At 31.8% G+C, this 22,765-nt stretch overlaps 1 protein-coding gene and 1 long non-coding RNA gene across 2 annotated transcripts in view; one reads left to right on the top strand and one right to left on the bottom strand.

Annotated features, from left to right (window-relative positions):
* LOC144552209 (uncharacterized) overlaps window positions 1-7,428 on the bottom strand; it is an 85,348-nt gene extending 77,920 nt beyond the window's left edge. Inside the window, exons 1-2 of the long non-coding RNA XR_013510969.1 lie at window positions 7,185-7,428; window positions 7,026-7,107 (exon numbers count right to left, since the gene is read on the bottom strand). This is a non-coding gene — a long non-coding RNA (uncharacterized LOC144552209). The remainder of the gene's footprint in view (window positions 1-7,025; window positions 7,108-7,184) is intronic.
* A 2,876-nt stretch (window positions 7,429-10,304) lies between these two features.
* Window positions 10,305-11,401, top strand: GILP (GSH-induced LITAF domain protein). Its single transcript, XM_078300336.1, has 3 exons — window positions 10,305-10,633; window positions 10,854-10,980; window positions 11,165-11,401. The coding sequence occupies exons 1-3, from the start codon at window positions 10,374-10,376 to the stop codon at window positions 11,246-11,248; spliced, it is 471 nt and encodes a 156-aa protein (XP_078156462.1). The 5' UTR covers window positions 10,305-10,373; the 3' UTR covers window positions 11,249-11,401.
* The last annotated feature ends 11,364 nt before the right edge of the window (window positions 11,402-22,765 follow it).

Here is a 22,765-nt window from a genome sequence, read left to right as displayed (position 1 = left end):
AGAGAGATGGAGAAAGAACAATGGTAGAGAGAGGGTTAGAATGGCATAGGGCCAAGCTTAGTTATGTTTTTCTTCTCTCCTGGAAGTTTTATGGTGTATATGAGCATTTAGGAGGGGGCCAAGCAAATCGGGAAACATATTACCTCATTAATGTGCAGAGTTGGCAGTCTTTAAAGTTGTTGACTGTCTTTCAAGACTTGTGGCGACTCACCATTTCATAATTTAAATAAGGGGAGTGCTATACTGAGTGCAACAATTCTAATTTTGAGAGCTGAGAGAATTTTTTGTTTCTAAATACCCAATTTACCCTTGCTCTTTAAATGAATTGCTTAATTAAAGGATCCACTTCCTCTCTCTCACCCAATTAATGATAGAACTAATTTAAGGAAAGTTTCCTTCCATTAGAAAAAAGAAATCCTTTCTTCCGTGAATTCTATATTTCAAAAAATATTGTGTCTCATAGATATATAGCTATGTTTCTAATTATTGAATGATTTTAGCTACTTCTAAATTGGTAGAAAAAATAATAGCTTGACAGTTTAGCATTAAAATGTAGAGTACAATATACATAAATTATCTCTAAATATCAACTAGGTTGGTTGACTAATAGTATTTTTCTCTACGTAGAAAAGGTCCTTTCAACTTCTCTTTTTTTATTAATATCAGTCTCCAATATAAAATAATTTATTATAGGACAAAATATGATTGCCCTTCCATTTCTGGAAATCCTCATGCTGACAAGGTACAAATTATATCTATGTGTACTTGGCTAATTTATCTTCGTATAGAAAATGAAAAGAGGAAGTTGGTTAAGCAAATTGCTAGAAATAAGTTAACAAAAAATCACTGTGTGAATTGGCATTGCGTAAATTTTCAAGCACACACACCTTCACGCTTACGGTAGATAGTAATGCCAGTATTCAATTGCTCATAGTAATATCTGATTTTCTGAGTAGAAATAGCTAGTTCTGACTTTTCATTGAGGCTTAAAGTATACCTGTGTTTAGAGAAAGTAAAAGAGGGTGTTGTAAACTTAGCATCTCAATTTAAACAGAGATAGTACAAGTATGCATATTTATTTCTCTTTTATTTAGCTTTTAGGAAGACATTGGTTGTAACTATTTATGAAATATATATCGATCACAGATAAATGAACTAAAAATCCAATATTTACTAAAAATGTACTACCAGATGAATTTAAAAATGTACTAAAATTTAAAGCTTTTTGAAAACTCACCTAACAGTGGATTACAATTCTAATCATCCAATATATAACCTCATTAATTCTGATTTCGGAGAGAATGTTGTTCCATTCGAAAACCCTTAAGTTCTATGATGTAGTACACAACGCCAAGAAGAGTGTTTATGATGTCTTCGATAACTGGTATATGAGATTTTAGAGTATTCTCACTCTCGAGGGTACCACTTGATTTGCTTCAGAAGCATCAACGAGTTGATAAATTTGTCCCTTTTATTTGTATACTGATTCACAGCTACCATAAAATCTCCATATCATATTGCAAAGGCCACAAGAACAAGAACTATCTTGGCATCTGGTGAATAGTTGGAGAGTAAAGTCAGTAGTGAATTTGTTCTTTCGTGGACACTACCTTTTTCTAGGCAATCATATTTTTGGGGATATATAATTTATGGAAGGAAGGATTTTTATTTTTCTAATGGGGAAAACTTTCCTTTAATTAGTTCTATAATTAATTAAGTGAGAGAGAGGAAGTGGATCCGGTAATCAATCAATCTATTTAATAAGCAAGGGTAAATTGGATATTTAGAAACAAAAAATTCTCTCAGCTCTTAAAATTAGAATCGTTGCTCTTAATATAGCACTCCCCTTTAAATAAAGTTACAACATGAAAGTTTTAGATCTTTGTTTCGTAGTTTTTTCAATTTTTGGTTCACTCAAATTGGAGTTCGTATGACCAAACTGCGGTTGAAATACGAACAATGTGTAAAGCTGGAATCTATGGTGGCGGGCCGCGAGCAGGGACTTCGCGGGGCATGAATCTCTCAGCTATGAGAGTTTTTTTTTCAACAATTTTTATGTCTTCAAAGGAGTGGCGGCCCTCCAGGTCGCTAATTTATTGTCTTTTTCTGAATTTGAATTTCTGGTAGCTGGCAAGTGGCGGCCCGCTAGGAGGATGTCGTGACCCGCTAAGAGTGTCACTAGATGGAGTTCGCGGGTAGCCAATGTCTCTGTCAATTCTTCTTCTTTTCTGCAGCTAAATCCCAGATAGATGGCGGCTTGCCAGCAGGCAAATTGGCTTATTTTCTTTGTATTTTTGCAATAAAACACATTTTCGGTAGTAACTTGGTCATTGAAACAAAATTAAGTGAAAATGAAGCAAAACAACAGTAAACAAAGATAAATACTTGGAATTTGGTATTGTTTTACAGCTGAAACATGGGCCAAATATAGGTATGTTTACGGTCTATCAACATTCAACCGAGGTGCAGAGGCATTGCGCCGAGCAACAGACCCGATCATGCCTATTCAGGATGCCGAGGTATAGTATTATTTAAAATACCTAATTGTGTTTTTTATTTCAAAATTCTTGATTAACTAATTTGTAAGTTACTTCAAGGTGAGGAGGAGGAGCCGCCGTATTACAACATTTCAGTAGAGTTTGGCACATAGGGAGATGGACTGTATTCTCAAGATTACAGTTCAACTCTGTCATAACCTCCTGCCTATCAGTCAGGCTATGTTTAGACAGAGCCCATCCCAAAGTTTCCTGGATCCTTCGCACAGCAGGTATCATATCCTCCCAATGTGTGCCCTTCGCTCAATGACCCGATAGCCCTACAGGCGTATTTATTCACACAAGATGAGTATGGATAGACTATGGTTTTCGGTCTTGGGGTCTAGACATCCGAGACCGAGGAGGTGCATGACGAGCAGGTTCATGCAAAGGATGTCGACGAGGAGGACGACTCAGACGAGTTAGACCACACACCACTCTTCAAGCGGGGTAAGGGGGTTCAGGAAAAAGAACCTGAGGACAGTATTTAGTCCATATATGTAGGTTTCAATTTATACTTTGTTAGGTTTTTTGTCAGATTCTATGACATATTTGATGTTTGGCTAGATATTGTGACTTATTTATTTTGTTACTTTGTTATTTATTTATTTATTGTTTATATCAATATTTCTTTGTATACAAACGACATTTCAAACGACCGATATATTAAAATAAACGGCAGGATCATAATTTTAACCCCGCAAATTTCATGCACCAATTTCTAAGGAAAATTTTTAGATTGAAGTTGTATGAATTTTAAAGTGGCCGAGACTTATAGCGCAAAAAAGGAAAAAAATGCACTGTAGCTTCAATTTTAATGTTGTATGAAAATTTTTAGATTGGAGTCGTACGAATCTTTCATAGAGTTGATTTCAAGATCTATTATTTTTGCAAGACAAGGGATAAAAGGTTTAAGAAAACAAATTATTGTAATCTTATTTTTCAGCTTAATATGTGTCTCTATTTATGCTAAAAGTCATTCAAAAACTAACCGTTACAAGACACTATTCCCTATTCTATTTAATTTCAAGACATTATTTCCTAGTCCATTAACGACAACACTATTTCCTACAAACTAGTTGTTATCTTTTTATAATACAAAATAAATTTGAATCTATTTCTATATTTTTAACAAGATCAAATTCCAACATAAATTTGCTTAGAACTAAAATTATAAAATAATACGTAAGAAGATATTACAATTAATTGTAACAGAAATTGAGCTTTTATTGTAAGAAGATATTTTTTGGGGAACATTTCGATCTATTTTGTAGTATGTATTGAAATAATCTTGAGAAAATTAAATCAATATCTAAGATACTTAATGTAAACACGCATTTCCAGAGCAACAAATGTTACAATTAATGTATTTTATGTGTTTCTATTTTTTACAACATACAATATACTTGTTATGTAATTCTTTTGTTTTTGAACTGCAAAATTGAACTTATTAATTGTTGTGTTTCTTGCAAGTTTCTTGGTATGATAAATCACAGTGGTTGAATGCAAACTAGATCTAAATTTGACAAGAGTAATTTATGAAATATTTATTTGGATATTTAAAGTCGTACATATTATGTCCTTGAACTAACCAGTATAGATGTTAGGTACCTGCTTATGCCTTTAAAATGTTGGGTACTAATTCGGGATACAAAAAAACTATTGGTTCGTCAACAAGTATAGTGAAAAGTTGGGTACTACTTGCAACTAAAAATAATAAAAGATATTTCTTCAATTTTTAAACGGTGTCATTGTTTATGTAAAAAGTATTGTTTTGTTTTGTAGAATTTAAATTAAACCTAATGATACAGCTCTACTGGTTGCTTTGTAGTTGAAATGTCTTTGAGAAAACAATACTTTCTTAGCTAGCAATTAATGTAACTTTTGTTCTCCAGTGTATTTTTTGGCATATGTCTTCTTCAAGAAGTTTCAAGCATGTAAGTTGTTCATCATTGAAATTTAAATTGAACTTAATCTGATAAGTGATAACCTTCTCCAATAGTTTGGCATAATAATTTGTACCTATGAACTTGTTTTTTTTTTTTTTGTTGTTGTCAAATTGTCAAGAACCTAAATTTAACCTAATGGAAACTGTTTGCCTCAGCAACTGTATTTGAGGCAGAAAAATACATATAAAACTGTTATATAAAGATGTTATATAAATTAATTGTAAATATTTTGATAAGTGGCCCTTTTTATACAACAAAATTTCACAGTAGGTGGAAATAGACTACAGACTATGTTTGAAAAAGAGATAACATGCTTGCTTCGACAACAGTTTTTGTGAATTTTTCATTTTGGACCGTGTGTATTTCGGCCCATATGCTACCGAAAGCACATTAGCCTATCTCTCTATATATATAGTTATGTACAACTAAACTTGTTTACTTGCATCGATATATTACAAAAGCTGCATGGATGGATTACATATTGAGTTTTCATTTTCATACAACAAAAATTTCATAGTAGGTAGAATTAGAACACAAACTATGTTTGGAATAGGAATAACATGCTTTGTGTAAGCGTGTTATCTCTTGGTAACAAATCTTCTAAACATGTTTGGCTGTCATGACATTGTATGACTATTTGTCTGATATCTATTACAACACAAAATAGTATGTACAACTGAGAAAACATGCTAACGCTTCTTTAAACACTGAGAGGAGTTATTCTGCCTTCTCTTTTGCTTTCACCACTGTTTAAACTGAGAAATTACATAATTCATTAGATATTTGTTGCATTCGTAGTTTTGAGTGGTATTTAAATCAACTAATTGTTATGTTGGGATAGTAATAAGTCATTGGTTTTTATATGATTTACTTTTTTATTGCTAGTACTATTGAGAAGACAAAGCTACTGCCTAAATTTGACAAATTTATTTGTAAATTCTAATGCAGTGTTTAAAATATTGCCAAGTTGTAAATACCAGTAGGAGGTATTACATAATGAATGGTGTATTATGTTTGGTAAGGCAGTTGATTTTTTGAATAATATGATTTATAAAGGGCAGCAATTTGATGTTATGAAATACAATATTTCTATTTATGAGTTGTATAAGAATGGTTAAACCGATGTTGTCAACTATAATAGGGAAGTCCTATTTCAAAAATACTGATAAATATCATGTAATAGTATTTTTTGTTGTGGTCTCTAAAGTTTTGCCTCTTGTTAGAGATTACATCAATATAAGATTTCATTACCTTGTTTGTTGTTTTTTAGGTTGGCCTTGTACGAATAGTTGTCTCCTTACTTTATTTGTCTCTGAAGTTGTTGGAGGTTTTGGCTGTGATTCAAAGCTGCAGGAGTAAATTAGTTTTAGAGATGAATTAAATAGTTAATCGAAAGATAAGGCATTAATAAAGTAAAATAACTATAAAAAGCAATTTGAATATTATTAAGAATTTAGCATATTAAAGAATGAGATGGTATGTGTTGTATTTATTTGAAGGTTGTTTTCAAAAGGAAAATTGGTATTCTAGTTTGCAATGGTGATCAAAAAGTAGTGGTATAAGTGGAGTGTAGATGTTATTGTATTTGTATAAATTATGAGTTTGCAATGATTTTTTAGTAACCGTATAAAAATAATTGAAAGTTGTAAGAAAGTGTTGTATCATTTTTGCTACTTGTTTCTTTCGTATGGAGTTGCTGGTGTTGCCGGCAGTTCTTTTGCGGTTGTAGACTTGTAGGCAACATCTTGTATGTTAGTCACATGATAGTAGATAATATAGTTTGTAAATTTGTTTATTTCCCATTGTATAGTAAACATGTATTTTGTGTTAATGAGCTGTCCAAATATTGGTGGCAAGTGTTTCTTTTTTTCTAGATTGTTAGAGAAGTATAAAAGATCTTGTGCTGAAGAGCCGATCAAGTACTCGGCTTGTTTTCCGATGAAATTGAATTGAGCCTCAGCTGTATCATCCGCAACTATTAATTTGAAATTGAGCATGCAAAAAGAATTAAAAAAAAGTAATTGTTAGGAGGGAGGTTGATGTGTTTTGAATAATTTTTTTATATGTTTGATAATATAATAGACTTACCATGGCAAAGGTCTTGGAACATTAGTTTTACATTTGTAACAGAAGTATAATGGTTGTCTAACTTTTGTTCTATGTACAGACATGCTTCATAGTACCATCCAAGTTCTTCTATTGTATCATAAACTTTTGCAATCGTGCTAAATGATTTGTCTTGCATTGGTTGAAATTTGTTTATTGTACTGTAATAGTGTTTGAATTTATCTATGGAAACATTGTTCTATACAGTTTTGTTGTTTACCTAGTTTTCTGGTATGCACATGTCGTGCAGTTCCTTAATGGCAATGAAGGGAGGAGGTTGTTCATTAAGTTGTTCTTTTAACGGTGTGGCTTCATGCAGTATGAGTTGTTTGTTGTTGTTTGCTATTATGTACATAATTATCAAAATGTTGGTAAATTTATTAGCTAGTTGTTTTGAAAGTGAAAATTATGCTCTTTTCTCATCACAGATTAATACCTTTGTCGAAATGTTGTTATCTTTGGCAAGAATTGATCTTGATATATTCTTGTTGCTGAGTATGTGGTGAGATTCCATTTTTCTGTGATTTTGCATTAATGTTAGTTTATATGTGAAATTACTTACCATTAAATACTTTGTGAATGTAGAAATTCTTACCTTTAAAGGGAACCAACCGAAGAGAACTAAATGCGAGGATGATTGCTCGTGTTTTTTATTCTTCTTTCATTATCTGAAAGTCAATTTGAGATAAGTACTCTTCCCATATGGTGATCAGCACTTTGTCATTCCTGTGATATTTAAAATGCACTTGTTATTTGTAATTTGATAGAGGTATAAAGAATGTATGTATCATATTGATACTTAGTATTCGTTGTACTTGTGCAATAATTTGAAGAAGAACAAAATTAATGGTTTGTTCTTATTTACTGATAGTTGAAATAATACAATGTTGCACTAAATATCTATTTATTAACTTACACTATTATTAAATGTGATTTGATTTTAAAAGTGTTTTTTTTAATCATGTTTTAGATTGTAACAACGATGAATCTGTGAGTACTTGTGAAGTACTTTTATTTTGCAAGTGTTTCCTAGAAGTAATTTTGGTAAATTTTGTTGAAATGTAATTGTCATTATCTAGAAAAACAAAGAATGACATAAATTAATTTTATTTACTAACCCAAAAGAAAAAAAATTAAAGATGAAAAAAAAGTTGATGAAGTTATGTTGATATTTACTTGGAAGAAACTGTAAACTAAGCATGAAAAAGATATATTAGGAACTAAGAGGAAGAAATAGCTGAAGCTGTTCAGCAAATTAATTTTGAATAGAATGAGTGTTTATACCTTTCATCTTCTATTTTTATATTTAGGACAATTTTATAAAAATGAAAAATATATCTAATAAATAACATTTAAAACAAAATAACAATTAAACATAATAAATAAACTATATAAACGAACAATTTCTGTTTAAAAAAAGAAAAAGAAAATAAAGTCGCAGTGGTTCTTGGCGGTTTCATTTTTGAGACTGCAACGACACATGGCGGCTCTCAAAAGTAGATCGCTAAGTGCCATTGCTGTTGGAAAAATATTAACTAACCAACTAGTTTTAAATCTGAATTTTGATCAATAAAATAAATAACAATTATATTAAAAATACAATAAAGAATATAATTAAAACTTTGTTACCCGGAGCTGCAAAATGCGGACCTAAGGCAACTTTCCGTCCTAAGCGCAGGAATAATCGGTTAAGCTTGCCCCAAGTTACGCCGGTATTCCTCTACCTTCGGGCGCAACCGTGGTAGAGGTTGATGTAGCTTCTTTCAACAATGATAGCAGAATAATATGTTTTTATAAAGAAAATATTTATTTGTGGGAGAATAGAAATTGAATTTATGAATTATAGAGCTAATAGGAAGAGCAAGAGAATGTGAATTGTTGAATGGATTATTGGACGATTAGCTCTTCAAGTATCATGTATTATTTATAGGCAAATGACATAGCTAGACACCAGTGATTTTGTCTATTCATGACAATTAAATTGATATTTATTTTACCGTATATATTCAATCAAATAAGCTCAAACGGTAAAATGCAATTAATTGCATACTAATATTGTTAAGCTTTCTTTTGAAACGGATAATATATATAACTGGTGCAAGCTAATGCCTATTAACTATAGTCAAGGATATTTAATGTGTTATTGTTGAGGCCACGGAAAAACCTCATACATAATATATACTTGATTTGATATTCTGTGGCGGAAACAATACGCTTTTACGTAGAGATTGGATCAACGAAATTACTTCACAAATAGCTTTATAATTCATAAAGTTAAAAAACCATTAATATTAAAATAAATATTATTTAAATTTTGAGTTTTAAAATAAATTTCTAACAATTGCGGCCTTGGTATTTTTTTGAATTATGGAATTTTTTTTAAAGTATGGTAATAATAAAAAATTCGGCAACAGCAGAGCTTAAACATACAAAAGGTGCTTTAATAAATCATTTCGGTTTTGACATGTACTGTTTACGCTGTGCAGCAGCGTCATTCCGTGTGTAACAAATTGATCAATGATAATCGCAATGGAGATGTGCAGTTGTTTACTTGCACCGGAGAAGATCTGAGGTAACAACCCCAGTTTGACCCCGCCAATCTTGACTTTTATTCCATTTTCTGGATGGAGCTAGGTTGAATAATCTTCGATTGCATATATTTTTGTCAATTAAATATTTTCTGGATGCAAGTTTTTTGGAAAATAAATCTGCTGTAATTCTTGGGAAATTACAGGACCATGTAATTCCAATCAGAATCATTGGTCTTTCTTGAGATTTGTGCATAAAAACTTACTTTTTTTCGAGATCTGTGCAGAAAATATTTGAACGGTTGATATTAGAATTTCAGGGCTCTGTAATTCCTTTCGGAATTACAGCAGATTCAGACTCAGTTTCTTGACTTTTATTCCATTTTCTGGATGGAGCTAGGTTGAATCCTCTTCGATTGCATATATTTTCGTCAATTAAATATTTTGTGGATGCAAGTTTCTTGACTTTTATTCCATTTTCTGGATGGAGCTAGATTGAATCCTCTTCGATTGCATATATTTTCGTTTGCATCTTCTGCAAAGATTTAAAAAAAAATATTTTCTAGAAAAAGGTCATCTTTTTTACATCGTCATAAATATTTCGGAAGAATTTCATGTATACCCTTAAAAATCTCCAAATTTACTTATTTCTCATCTAATATTTACAATATCATATTTACCCATCTAAATTTTCAAAATTTACAAATTTATTCAATTTATTAAATTTTTTATTAGAACTCATTTTATATTTACAAAGTACTTATTTTTTCCTTTATAAAAAATATGTAATTTGTGTAAGAAAAATATTACGTCTTCTAACTTATTGATTTTCAAAGAAATGATTCATTCTCTCTTGTGATGCATGTACATTGACATTTTAACACATGCTTACATATGTAATGAAATTTTTCTCTTGAAAAAGCTACATATTTTTTATTTTTTTTATTAAACGGTAAAATAAGTTATTTATAAATTTAAAATGAGTTTTAAACTTTTAATAAAAAATACAAAAACTTAGATAAATTTATTAGTTTTTTCAATTTAGAGGGATAAATATGATATTATGAATTTTATGAGGTTGAGAGGCATACATAAAAAAAACCCCCCCTGCTTTATAAAAATCGTTTGTTGAAAGTTAAACATCTTACGCGTTTTCTAAAAATTTAATCAATATATAAAATGCCAAAATCACAAATTGCTTAACACAAATACACAATAACACCTCAGTATTAAATCTCTGCTGTTTGAAGTTGGTAATGGAGATGAAAGGAGCGAAGGCGGAGGAGCCAGCGGTGGGGATCCCTTATGTGTACCCGCCTGGCGGCGGCGCCGGATCAGGTGCTTACGTGGCGCAACAGTACTACGTCGGCGCAAACCCATACCAGGCTGGTATGGTCCCTCCGAACGCCATCTATGGCGATCCAAAGGGGATCCCTTTGCAACAGACCATGTTTCACGACACACCGGCGCCTTTCTCCTGTGTCTACTGCGGTTCCTCTGGCCTCTCTACCGTCAGGTCAGACTCGATCTGATCTTCTTTTTTTAATTTATGAATCAATTTCCTCTTTCTTATAATATCATGAAGATAACTGTAAAGAAGTGGATTTAGTGATCTGTTTGATCATGACAATGCTTGAACATAGGAGTGATCTGTTTGATCATAACAATTTTGTTTCTTATTGAGAAAAAAGTGGCATAGAACAACAAGTTTTAAATTAAATGATATGTTGTTTCAGGTCAAAGCCAAGTTTGGCTGCGTTTGTAGCATGCACAATGCCATTATTTATGGGAATTTGCTTCCTTTGCCCCGGGATGGATTGTCTTTGGCATAAATACCACTATTGCCCTAGTTGTGGTCAACAGGTAACCTTTTCTTTACCAAACTACGGAATCATTAATATACTGGTTCTACTGTCATCGGCTGCCGTATCATATGAACCAGAAGATTCATATCTAATTGTCTGGTATTAATTATGACTGAAATGGTGCAGCATTATGTACCAATATGTATGCATTTTAAGTTACATTTATTTTATTTTACGTGTAGGTGGCAGAGTTCAAGAAATCAGATCCTTGCCTTGTGGCGGACCCAGCCAACTGGACACAGGCCAGCTTTGCTTTACCAGCTTAGGTTTTATTTGTTCTAATTTTAATTTTAATTGTTCTTTCTTTTCTTTTTGGGAAGTTTGGTTCGATATCTTGTTGTGCTTGGGTTTGTGGCATTGTGCATAAAATATATGGTGCTTTTGTACATTTAATAAATGTGAGCATATCAGGATCCAAATTTACAAGTTTTTTTTTTTTGCATTTATTATTTCTAGGTAATTGATTTCTAATATATTTAAATTTTAAGGCTCATGACTAATTAGATAATTAATACGGTAATAAAGTAATGTTATTCTGATGGTGTGTAAAAGAGATAACTTTGTTTACCTTTATGTAACCTTCGATATTATTCTGGGAACCCAAAATATGTCAATATGAAGGCCAACATGGAACCATAAATCTTAGACACTATCGGAATTAAGAAGAGGAGGTCTGACATGAAGAGTAAGAGCCTCTTAGAATGGCCAAGGAGACTGCCTATTATAACCCCGCGACTAACATCATGCTTTCATGGTGTTACAATGAGAACATAGGCAAGTCATCCTTGGCTAACCAAGTTAGGCTCTTACCACCATGTGAGACCCCTCTTCTTTTTTGTTGTTGTTTGTTTTCCTCATCTGAATTTTCCTATTGGTTGGTTGTGAGATTTGGTTTGTTTTATTTATAGAAGGTTACACAAAATTGCACGGGTGAAATTGACCCAAGTTCAGACAAACTGCCAAATCCATAATCTTTTTCTCAAATGCTTGTAGTTGACATTATCGGAATTAAGAAGAGGAGGTCTGACATGAAGAGTAAGAGCCTCTTAGACTAGCCAAGGAGACTGCCTATTATAATCCCATGACTAACATCATGCTTTCATGGTGTTACAATGAGAATATAGGCAAGTCATCCTTGGCTAACCAAGTTAGGCTATTACCACCATGTGAGACCCCACTTCTTCATCGTCCTCTTCTTTTTTGTTGTTGTTGTTCTTCCTCATCTGAATTTTCCTCTTGGTTGGTTGTGGGATTTGGGTTGTTTTATTTATAGAAGGTTACACAAAATTGCACGGGTAAAATTGACTCAAGTTCAGACAAACTGCCAAATTCATAATCTTTTTCTGAAATGCTTGTAGTTGACATTATCGGAATTAAGAAGAGGAGGTCTGACATGAAGAGTAAGAGCCACTCAGAATAGCCAAGGAGACTGCCTATTATAACCCCGCGACTAACATCATGATTTCATGGTGTTACAATGAGAACATAGGCAAGTCATCCTTGGCTAACCAAGTTAGGCTCTTACCACCATGTGAGACCCCTCTTCATTTTCTTCTTCCTCTTCTGAATTTTCCTCTTGGTTGGTTGTGAGACTTGGTTTATTGCATGCTATTTATAGAAGGTCACAGAAAGATGCATGGGTCAAATTGACCGAAATTCGGACAAACTGCCTCGTCCATAATGTAGTTGACATAACTTTTTATACAAGAATATATTCATGAATTGTGGATATGTGCAATGGAGGCAGGCTTTCTGCGAGAGAAGTGTTTTATCATATATTGAGAATACAACTTTAGTTGCTCTTTTGCTTTATTTCGAAAGGCGGTATGGTTTATGTATATCAGTTTGTGCTAATAATCAAGACTGTCCAGCAACCTCCTCCAAGAGGAAAATTGTTTTTATCAATATAGTGACATCTGCTTCTTGAGGATAATTTATATGAGCTTTATATCTACTGAGAAAAGCCACAAATAAGCCAGAAAAAGGGGTTATGTGCAAGAATTAGGGAAAAATGGATGCAAATTATGTGTTCCATTTTTTGTGCAAGATATCAGATTTAGGAAGATCTACAATCTTATCCTAGAGCTGAATTTCTAGAGTTATCTTACAAGCTGACTTTTGATTAAATTAAATTTGCCCCATTAAAACTTTTACTGAAGTTATGTCCATGGTTAATTCTTCAAATATGTGGTATTTTTTTTTGATTGAAAAGGCAGAAGCCCAGTTCCATTTAACGAACTAGAGTTAAATTACAACCGTATCCACCAAAAACAGTATGATCACCTCAATCCAGCAAACACTCGAGGCAAAACTGACACTATGCAATAATGCAAAAAAGCTCATCTAAACTGATATAGAGTCCAAGACTAAAACAGAATAGCAACACAAGTGGATCTTCTTGCCATGGCAAGGCAACTACCCCTAAACTGTATGTATCACAAAAAACATCCAACTTGCGTGCATCAAAGCTTGTCAGAGACTCCGATTTGATTAATTAGAGTCTGCACCCTCTGGGGGAGAGCCTCCATCAGCTCCAAACTCATAGGGCACCAACTGGTCATCTCCAGGAACCCAAATTCTTAAGGGAACGGCTTCCAGCATCTCCTCGGTTGGCATCCAACTACATGCTTCCACTTGAGTTTGTTGTGAAGTCTTCTTTGCCCCTAGCCAATAATGAAGAAGAGAAATGATAAGAAAAATCAAATTGCGGCCAGTTTTAATTGGGACTTTATTAAAACATAGGTCATTTTGATGTTTCCAAATTGTCCAACAGATGGCACTAAATACCATCAAAAATGCATTTTTTTTTCATGGTTAGGTAAAGACACTACAAATTGAATTACATCTTCTATGGTAGACCATTGAAAATCAAATATGTGGTATTAACCAAGCTAGTAGCAGCATGTCCTGGATTTTTTTTTAAAACCTCTGAACATTGTTTCACTTTTGAAAATAAACATTCTTACCAAACTAACAGGATTGAGTTTTTGTTTGCCAAGTTGAAAATATTCCCAAATCCTGAGAAATCTACATATTCTTTGTTGATAAGAGAGCCGCCTTGTAGTGGGAGAATCTCTGGCTCAATTTTTTTTTTTCCCATTTTCATACTATTGTCCCAAGAATAGAAAGTCAATATCACACAGCACTAATTATTTTTGTCTTTTTATTCCCTCTTCAATTTGATTTTGTCCATATTTCCTTTTTTTTTTTTCAAGTCAAAGCTTTTCCCTGATGGTGTAGAAACTTGGTGAGATTGTAGGAGACTTCTTCTATTAAAAAAGGTCTTCAATCAAGAAATGACAAATGTGTCATTTTCTAAGGTTGGTACTTATTTTTCCGAATGAGGGGATAAAAATTTTGGGTTTGTTTCGTACGCACTAGATTATTCTCATTGATTGTTGAAGAAGATAATTAAAATTTTACAAATTATCATTGCGATCTGGAGGATTCGGATCATTTGATAGTTGTTTCTCCTTTTTGTTTGTATCTAATGCTATGATGGCATGGTAGAATATTTGTATAATCTTGATATTCGCATATAATATTTTTTTGTAAATGTAAGGTCCATTTTGTGTTGCTTTTTGCTCCTTTTTGTTTGACCAAGGACAGTCTTAGAAATTCAATACTTTATTTTCTGGTATAGCTATTGACATTATGAACTGTGGCCAAAAATGAAAATAAAAATCTCCAGGTTGAAAAAAATTATAGTTGCATGTGTTTTTAACTCTAGATCATTGTTATTCTTTTTTCTTGTCTAAGAAAATAATCAGCATGAAAGTGAATACCAATACTATTTGCCATTTCTAGCTCAGTAAACAGTTTTGTCTCTTGTGCTTTATCATCATATTATGATTTTGGTTCTTATACTGTGCTGTGGCCACAAGTGACATACTCTTTTGTCTTTATATTGGTATATTTGTTTGCTGCCTTTCTTGAAAAGTGCATCTTAGCTTTCAGGAAAATGAAAAAAGATTTGAAGTCAATTTTGAAAATATGGGGCTGCTTGCATCTTGTTTTGGCGGCACATTATTATTATTCCTTTAATTAGTTGATTGGTCAAGATGTGTAATCAGATGCTACTTTACTAGCTGAGCATATTATCAGCATGGATTGATGAGTTCTCACATTTATAGTTTTCTTTGTTGTTTATTTTTTTAGTCTATCGCATCAACATTAAATAAAATTTCCCAAATTTTATTTATTGATCTCAGCTTATTGTTGACCTTCGGTTGTTTCTTTCTTCATTTCATGAATTGCATTTAAAAGGTATTAGTGCTAACTTTTATTTACCATTAATAGTTAAATGAGGTTAATATTCTTCTTGAGTCTTGACACTTTTCAAACATGCTGATAGAAGATGTTTGATTTTCCCACTTCCATATTTTTTGCCAATAAAAAAGAAATATGAGGCCTGATTCAATCCTTGACTTGTTGTTTCTATTCAGTCATTTCTTTTAATAACTTTGTTGTAAGTTCTTAAGGAGTTTGTAGATTATGCAAATAAAATGATTGAACTTTATGTCAGTGCTGAGATGTTAATGATAAAGTCAGTGTAACAATAAAACGAGTGAGTCGATGGTACTATGCATATTACGATTTGTTACCGTGCTATGGCTCTATATTCGAGTTTTCAAATCCTAATGGTCGATCCGAACCGTTCATCTTGTTCTCCATATTAATATGTGTTTGGAGACCAAATTTTATATTTTTTGAAATTTTTTTAATATTTTTTTAGATTTATTGAAAATCACTGTTTTTGGATGGTCCAGAATTTTCAGATCAAGTGATTTTCTAAATATCTAAATAAATAGTAAAAAAATTTCAAAAAATGTAAAATTTGGTCTCCAAATACATATTAATATGGAGAACAAGATGAACGGTTCGGATTGACCATTAAGATTTAAAAACTCGAATATAGAGCCGTAGCACAGTAACAACCCGTGATATGCATAGTACCATAGCCTCACTCCAATAAAACTGGTGTTGTTATGCTGTTTTAGATCAAATTTAAGCTTATTTTGTGCCTGCCATGGTTAAATGACTTTCAATTGTGTTTATAATAATTAAGTTATTGCTTATTTTTCACCTGTTAATTGGGAGCAGATGCAATCGGAATATCATTATCAGCTAATTATCATCCATCCACAGATGAAATTGGCATTGTCAGCTATTTAATTATAATAATTAAGAAAAGTGTGCATGGATAAGTTAGTACATGGTTAGTTACTGCTTAGCTACCTAGCTACCTTGATAAGCACGAGATTGCATTTTTTTTCTGTAGAAATTTTTGTTTGATATTGAACTTGCCCGAAATATGAAGTAATGCAAATGGTCTAGGCCATAAAGTAAGAGGTTATAAATTGAAGTTCTCAGTGTTGGAGAGTATGGATACTGGTATGCAGTAAGCAGGAGGCAGGACAGTACAGTACAGTAAATTTGAAGAGTTAAACATTGACTCGCATAAAACTACAAGTATAGAATCAGACGGTACAATTGCGCAGGCATAATGGGGTACAATGAAGGGGTGCATATCCTCTGGGGTACATAGGGGTGTAAACGGATAGGATATTATCCGATTTCGTCTGGATTTGAATCCGAAAAATTACCTAAATTATCCAATCCGTATCCGTATCCAAAAAATTATAACGGATAAGGATATGGTAAGACTTTTAACTATATGTATCTGATCGTTTACACTTTTAAATGTGCTATATGTTCTTAAATTGATTTACTAAATTGCATATTATGTCAGTAATTTATTAAATTGCATATAGATATATATATATAGAGATGGGCTATAATGCATTGTAATGCATAGGCACCCTTGTGCATTGGATCATAAATCACTGATTCAAAGTCCAAATGACCGATCCAAGCCGTTCATCTTGTTCTCCATATTAATATGTCCTTGGAGACCAAATTTTATATTTTTTGAAATTTTTTTACTATTTATTTTAGATTTATTGAAAATCTGAAAATCTGGGTGAACAGTAAAAATTTCTGGACCGCAAGATTAGCGATTTTCTGGACCACCTATGCATTGCAATGCACCATAGCCCATCTCTCTCTCTCTCTCTATATATATATATATATATATATATATATTGATGAATAATATAATACTCTGACATAATTAGTGACTAATATAATAATAATATAATAGATATCCGTATCCGTCCGATATCCGACCCGTATTCGAAAAATTATAACGAATACGGATACAATAGGACCACTATCCGATTCATATCTGACCGTTTTACACCCCTAGAGGTACCACACATGGTAAAATAAGCTCCCAGCCGAGCCAAAATAATTCTGGCATCTCATTTTACACGATAAGGTATCGCATTAGATCTTAACTCCAATGAAAACAGGCTGTGATTTACAGGAATGGTGCATTTTAAATAATTCGTGGTTACTGTGATTGAGAGAAAAGGTAAATTTTGAAGAATTGGAGGTTGAAATACGGAATCCAGATATTGGAATTTTTTTTCTTTATTTGAGAAGATCAGAACTCAGGAATGAAGAGAGATGAGAAAGATAAGAAATGTACTTCTGAATTCTGATATAATGTAAATAAGTAAAACTGGATCATATACTATAAGAAATAAAGTATACGGTCGGGAGCATAGTATAGTGTATAGACGCTAATACGAATGAGAATCGAAATTAAAATAAAAGCATTGAAATGCGCGCTTGAACTCTCTTTTAGCAATTTTAGCAAATTTGGACCCACAATATTTGCCAAAATTTTTATTAATAGAAAATTAATTAAATAAATATTGATAATGGAGAACCAAATTTAATTTTTTTCGAGATATAGAAAAAACATGATAGTTTATAACGTCTTCTAGACGGTATAGACTATCAAGGCCAGATAAGCCACAAATTAATTACCCTTTCTTCTAACTGAAAAAAAGGCCGTGATACTCTATCACGGTCAGAGGTGCGCGGAAAAATAAAAAAAGTCTTTGCATTAATATGATCAGCATGCTCGACCCAGGTTAGAAGCTGCCTGCACTTAGACTTCACTTAAATTAAATCATCCAGCACGTAGAAAATTAACTAATGTATATACTCATGATTTATATATTTTTTTTTATTTATTAACTCTGGCTTTATGTCTAGTATAAGTAATAAGTGTATCAAAATGGGAAACTTGTAGCGGATTTCTAGATCTGCTTCAAATTATCCCATCATAATCATATATATATATATACGAGGAGGGTTCAAATGCCTCCATGTTTTTGTGCCTCCATCCCTCTCCATCATTTTCAAAGTTCAAACAGTCGATCCGAACCGCTCAACCTAACCTCCATACTAAAATATATTTGGAGACCAAATTTTATATTTTTAGGAATTTTTTTACTATTTTCTTAGATAGGTACAAAATCAGTAAATCTGAACCATCTAAAAACAATATTTTTTTACCTATCTAAAAAAATAGTAAAAAAATTCCTAAAAATATAAAATTTGGTCTCCAAACATATTTTAGTATGGAGGTTAGATTGAGCGGTTCGGATCGACTGTTTGAACTTTGAAAATAATGAAGAGATATGGAAGCACAAAAACATGGAGGCATTTGAACCCTCCTCTGTATATATATATTCTATCTACATAGGAGACGCAATTGCTGACTTATCATCGATCAAATACCTCATTTCATTCTCATGGTGGCTTCTATCACGGCCTTATTTCTTTTTTTACTTTTTTTTATTCAGTTAGAAGGGAGGATAATTAATTTGTAGCTAATTTGGCTGTGATAGTCTATAACGTTCAGAGGACGTTATAAACTATCGCGTTTTTTCTATATCTTAAAAAAACTCAATTTCGTTCTCAATATTTATTTAATTAATTTCCTATTAATAAAAATTTCGGCAATATTTGCTTCTGTTTTATGTTCTCTGCAGATCTTCTGTGCCACTTGAACTCTGTGCGCTCTTATCTGGCTTGGTGTTTAACTTTTCACACTTTACTAAATTACTACAGTCAAGTTATAACTGGAAAAAAAAAAATATGGTTTTTGGTGAAAAGAAAAATATATTCTTAAACACGTCCATTAAAAATACTTTTTTTTTTAGTAAGAAAAATACTTTTACCTCTGGCTCTAACTCACGATACTCATGGCAGATTTTTGTTTTTTTTAAGAAGAAGAATAGCTGAATAGGAGTCGAGCTTTTATTTTATATTAACCGCAATTGATTACAATAGTGTGGGGTTTTGAGTAGCAACTCTAGGGTTGCACAAAAAGTTCGTAGTTCGTGATTTGATTTGAGTTTGATTCGGAAAAAAATTGTAATTAATTCGTTCTGAAACAAATCAAACCAATTCGGTTCAAATCTTGTTCAAATTCAAACTCAAACTGGGTATAGTTCGTTCGAAATTGGTTCGTGAACTATTTAGATTCGAATCTCAAATAATGCAATTAATGACTTCAACCATCAATCTTTAATAATGCAGGAACCAAATTTTATATCAGAGCTCAAAATTGTTAATATAATAGTAACTTATAATAGAAAAATGCTTCAGCAACATAACAAATTAATAATGAAAATAAGTTCCATTGACTAGGTCCCTACCGTGATTTTAATCAATCAAGCAACGTAAAAGGTAAGAGAATTTTGAGCTAACACATAATTCGAATTTGTGAAAGGTAAAAAGTAAAATCTGATTCCTGCGATGAGAAACAAAGAAAATAAAACATAAAAAATTTAAGCCATTTTTCACCCTGATTGGATAACTGTAATGTATTTATATAACACATTTAACTTTTATGGTATATTTATTTAAAAAAATTAATTAAAATTAAATATAATTGTAAATGTGTTCTCAATTAGTTAGATAAAATGTGTATTAAATTTGAGTCATTTAGAAATTAATTGATCATTCATCTCAAAGCTATTAAAAATTCACTATTCAAGTATAAGTTATTTGATTGAATACTAAACATCTTAAAATTGTTTCAAATTTCATAGATGTGCTTTGAGAAATAAAAAAAAGACTCAACAATTATAGCAAATAATTTAACTATTTTTTTAAAGAATATATTGCAAAATTTGTATGTATTATAAAAGTGGTATGTAAATTATCTTTGAAATAATTGAAAAGGTGAAAAATGGCTTAAAATTTCAAGTTGTCCGAACAATTAGCGATGACCGTCGGATTTTGGAGGGAACATTACCTACGTTGTGAAGCGGAGGAAGAGATGGGCCGGATCATGACGTATTGGGCCGACTGGAAGAGATGGAATTAAATCCGGTATCGTTGATTTAATGGAAATATATATATAGAGGTTGGCTAAGATCAAAGTGGTAGTTCCTCAGGTTTGGTGCTACCAATTCGTTTTTCAATTTTTAAAGTTCAAAATGTCGATCCGAACCGTTCAAGTCAGAGATATTAAAATATGTTTGGAGACCAAATTTTACATTTTTCTGAATTTTTTTACTATTTATTAAGCCACTTTGAAAATCGCTGATCCAACGGTGGCTTCTAATTTTACTATTTTGTTAAGTCACCGTTGGATCAGCAATTTTCAAAGTGGCTTAATAAATAGTAAAAAAATTCAGAAAAATGTAAAATTTGGTCTCCAAGCATATTTTAATATAGAGATTGACTTGAACGGTTCAGATCGATGTTTTGAACTTTGAAAATTGAAAAACGAATTGGTAGCACCAAAGCTTAGGAACTACCACTTTGATCTTAGCCAACCTCTATATATATATATATATATATATATATATATATATATTATGAAAGAGGTTTGTTTGGGTGGAAAATTAAAATTTAGGAAAAGCGTGATGATTTATTCCGTTCATCTATCGTGTCTTGACTCTTATTAGCGATTTAATTTTAAAAAAAAAAGAGAGGAGGATTTCAATGCCTCATTCTCTTCATATCTCATCATACCCCATATTTTATATCTTTGTTTTTAAGTTTCAATTGTCGATCTGAACCGTTCAACATGATATCCATACTAAAATATAGTTGAAGATAAAATTTTATAATTTTTGAATTTTTTTTTACTATTTTTTAAGGAGGAGGGTTCAAATGCACCCAAATTTTTGTGTACCCAAATGCACCCTATCTTTCAAATCTTTTTTCTCCGTTTTCAAAGTCTGAATAGTCAATCCGAACCGTTAGATGCGATCTATATATTAAGATGTGCTTGGAGACAAAATTTTATATTTTTTGGAATTTTTTTACTATTTATTAAGCCGCTTTGAAAATCGTTGATTTTACATTTTCTGGACCATTGGATCAGCGATTTTCAAAGTGGTTTAATAAACAGTAAAAAAATTCCAAAAAATGTAAAATTTGGTCTCCAAGCACATCTTAATATATAGATCGCATCTAATGGTTCAGATTGATTGTTTGGACTTTGAAAACGCAGAAAAATGATTTGAAAGATAGGATGCATTTGGGTGCACAAAAATTTGGGTGCATTTGAACCCTCATCTTTTTTAAGATAGGTTGAAAATCACTATTTTTTAATGGTCCAAAAATAGTGATTTTGTATCTATCTTAAAAAATAGCAAAAAATTTCAAAAAATTATAAAATTCCATCCCTAGGCATATTTTAGCATACATATCATATTGAACGGTTCGGATAACAATTTGGACTTTGAAAATAAAGATATAAAATTTTTGTTTGTCCGAATTTTATAATTTATATGGATAAAATATTTTCAAGTAATTATACCATTTTATTCAAATAAAGATGTTCATTAAATTTTTAACATTAATTGAATAAGAGCTAAAAGAGAAAATACTTCATCTTCCTTCCTTATAGTGCTATCTGCGCCATAGGGTAAGGCTACGGTGCTATGGGCTGCATAGAGGACTACAGTGCTACGGCTCAATATTCGAGTTTTCAAAATTTTAATGGTCGATCCGAACCGTTCATCTTGTTCTCTATATTAATATGTGTTTGGAGACCAAATTTTACATTTTTTTGAAAAAAATTTACTATTTTTTTAGATAAGTAGAAAATCACTTGATCTAAAAAATTCTGCACTATTTAGATATTTGATTTTCTACCTATCTAAAAAAATAGTAAAAATTTTCAAAAAATGTAAAATTTATTCTCCAAATACATATTAATATAGAGAACAAGATGAACGGTTCGGATCGACCGTTAGGATTTTGAAAACTCAAATATTAAGCCGTAGCACTGTAGCCCTCTATGCAATCCATAGCACCGTAGCCTTACTCCTGCGCCATATCCAATAAAAAAATTTGCAAACTTTTTTGTTAGAAATAATTGCAGCCGTTTATTCTTTTGAGGATAAATTGAGATACAAAGGAATAACTGCAGCCGTTTATTCTAAAGGAAATGAGATTTTGATGTATGCTTGGAAGAATTCAATTCGAATAAATCTTTATCCAATTCTCCTTTTGCCAGCTTCTTCGTTTCGTTCGGTATAACTTGATAGATATGAGACCCAAACTGGACTTATCCCCTACGTAAAGGAAAGAAGAGATCGTTTCTGCGTTTCACCTATCCATTGTTTTAGACAGTCATAACACAGACAATAATCAATAAGCAAACAAAAGATACTTCTTCTTTTTTTTTAAGTTTTTGTTGTCAAATTTTTTTTTTTTTAAATAGTGATATTGATCACCGATTTCATTGAAATCAAGAACCATAGCATATTTGACATAGTACCTAAAATTGGTACCAAAATCAAATATGTCAAGTCGTTACAACCGTTCACAACATAAAAAATAAAAAATAAATAAAAAAAACATCCTACCATGTCCATAACACAAGAAGGCAACAATTA

This window comes from Carex rostrata, chromosome 3 (genome assembly GCF_964058835.1).
Source record: "Carex rostrata chromosome 3, lpCarRost1.2, whole genome shotgun sequence".
Classification (NCBI taxonomy): Eukaryota; Viridiplantae; Streptophyta; class Magnoliopsida; order Poales; family Cyperaceae; genus Carex; species Carex rostrata.
This window is presented reverse-complemented; position numbering and strand designations above follow the sequence as displayed.

Excerpts from the sequence above, each read along its gene's own strand:
- GILP (XM_078300336.1), top strand. The coding sequence starts at position 10,374 with ATGGAGATGAAAGGAGCGAAGGCGGAGGAGCCAGCGGTGGGGATCCCT. Across the intron at positions 10,634-10,853 it reads TCTGGCCTCTCTACCGTCAG|GTCAAAGCCAAGTTTGGCTG; the intron begins GTCAGACTCGAT and ends ATGTTGTTTCAG. Across the intron at positions 10,981-11,164 it reads GCCCTAGTTGTGGTCAACAG|GTGGCAGAGTTCAAGAAATC; the intron begins GTAACCTTTTCT and ends TTTTACGTGTAG.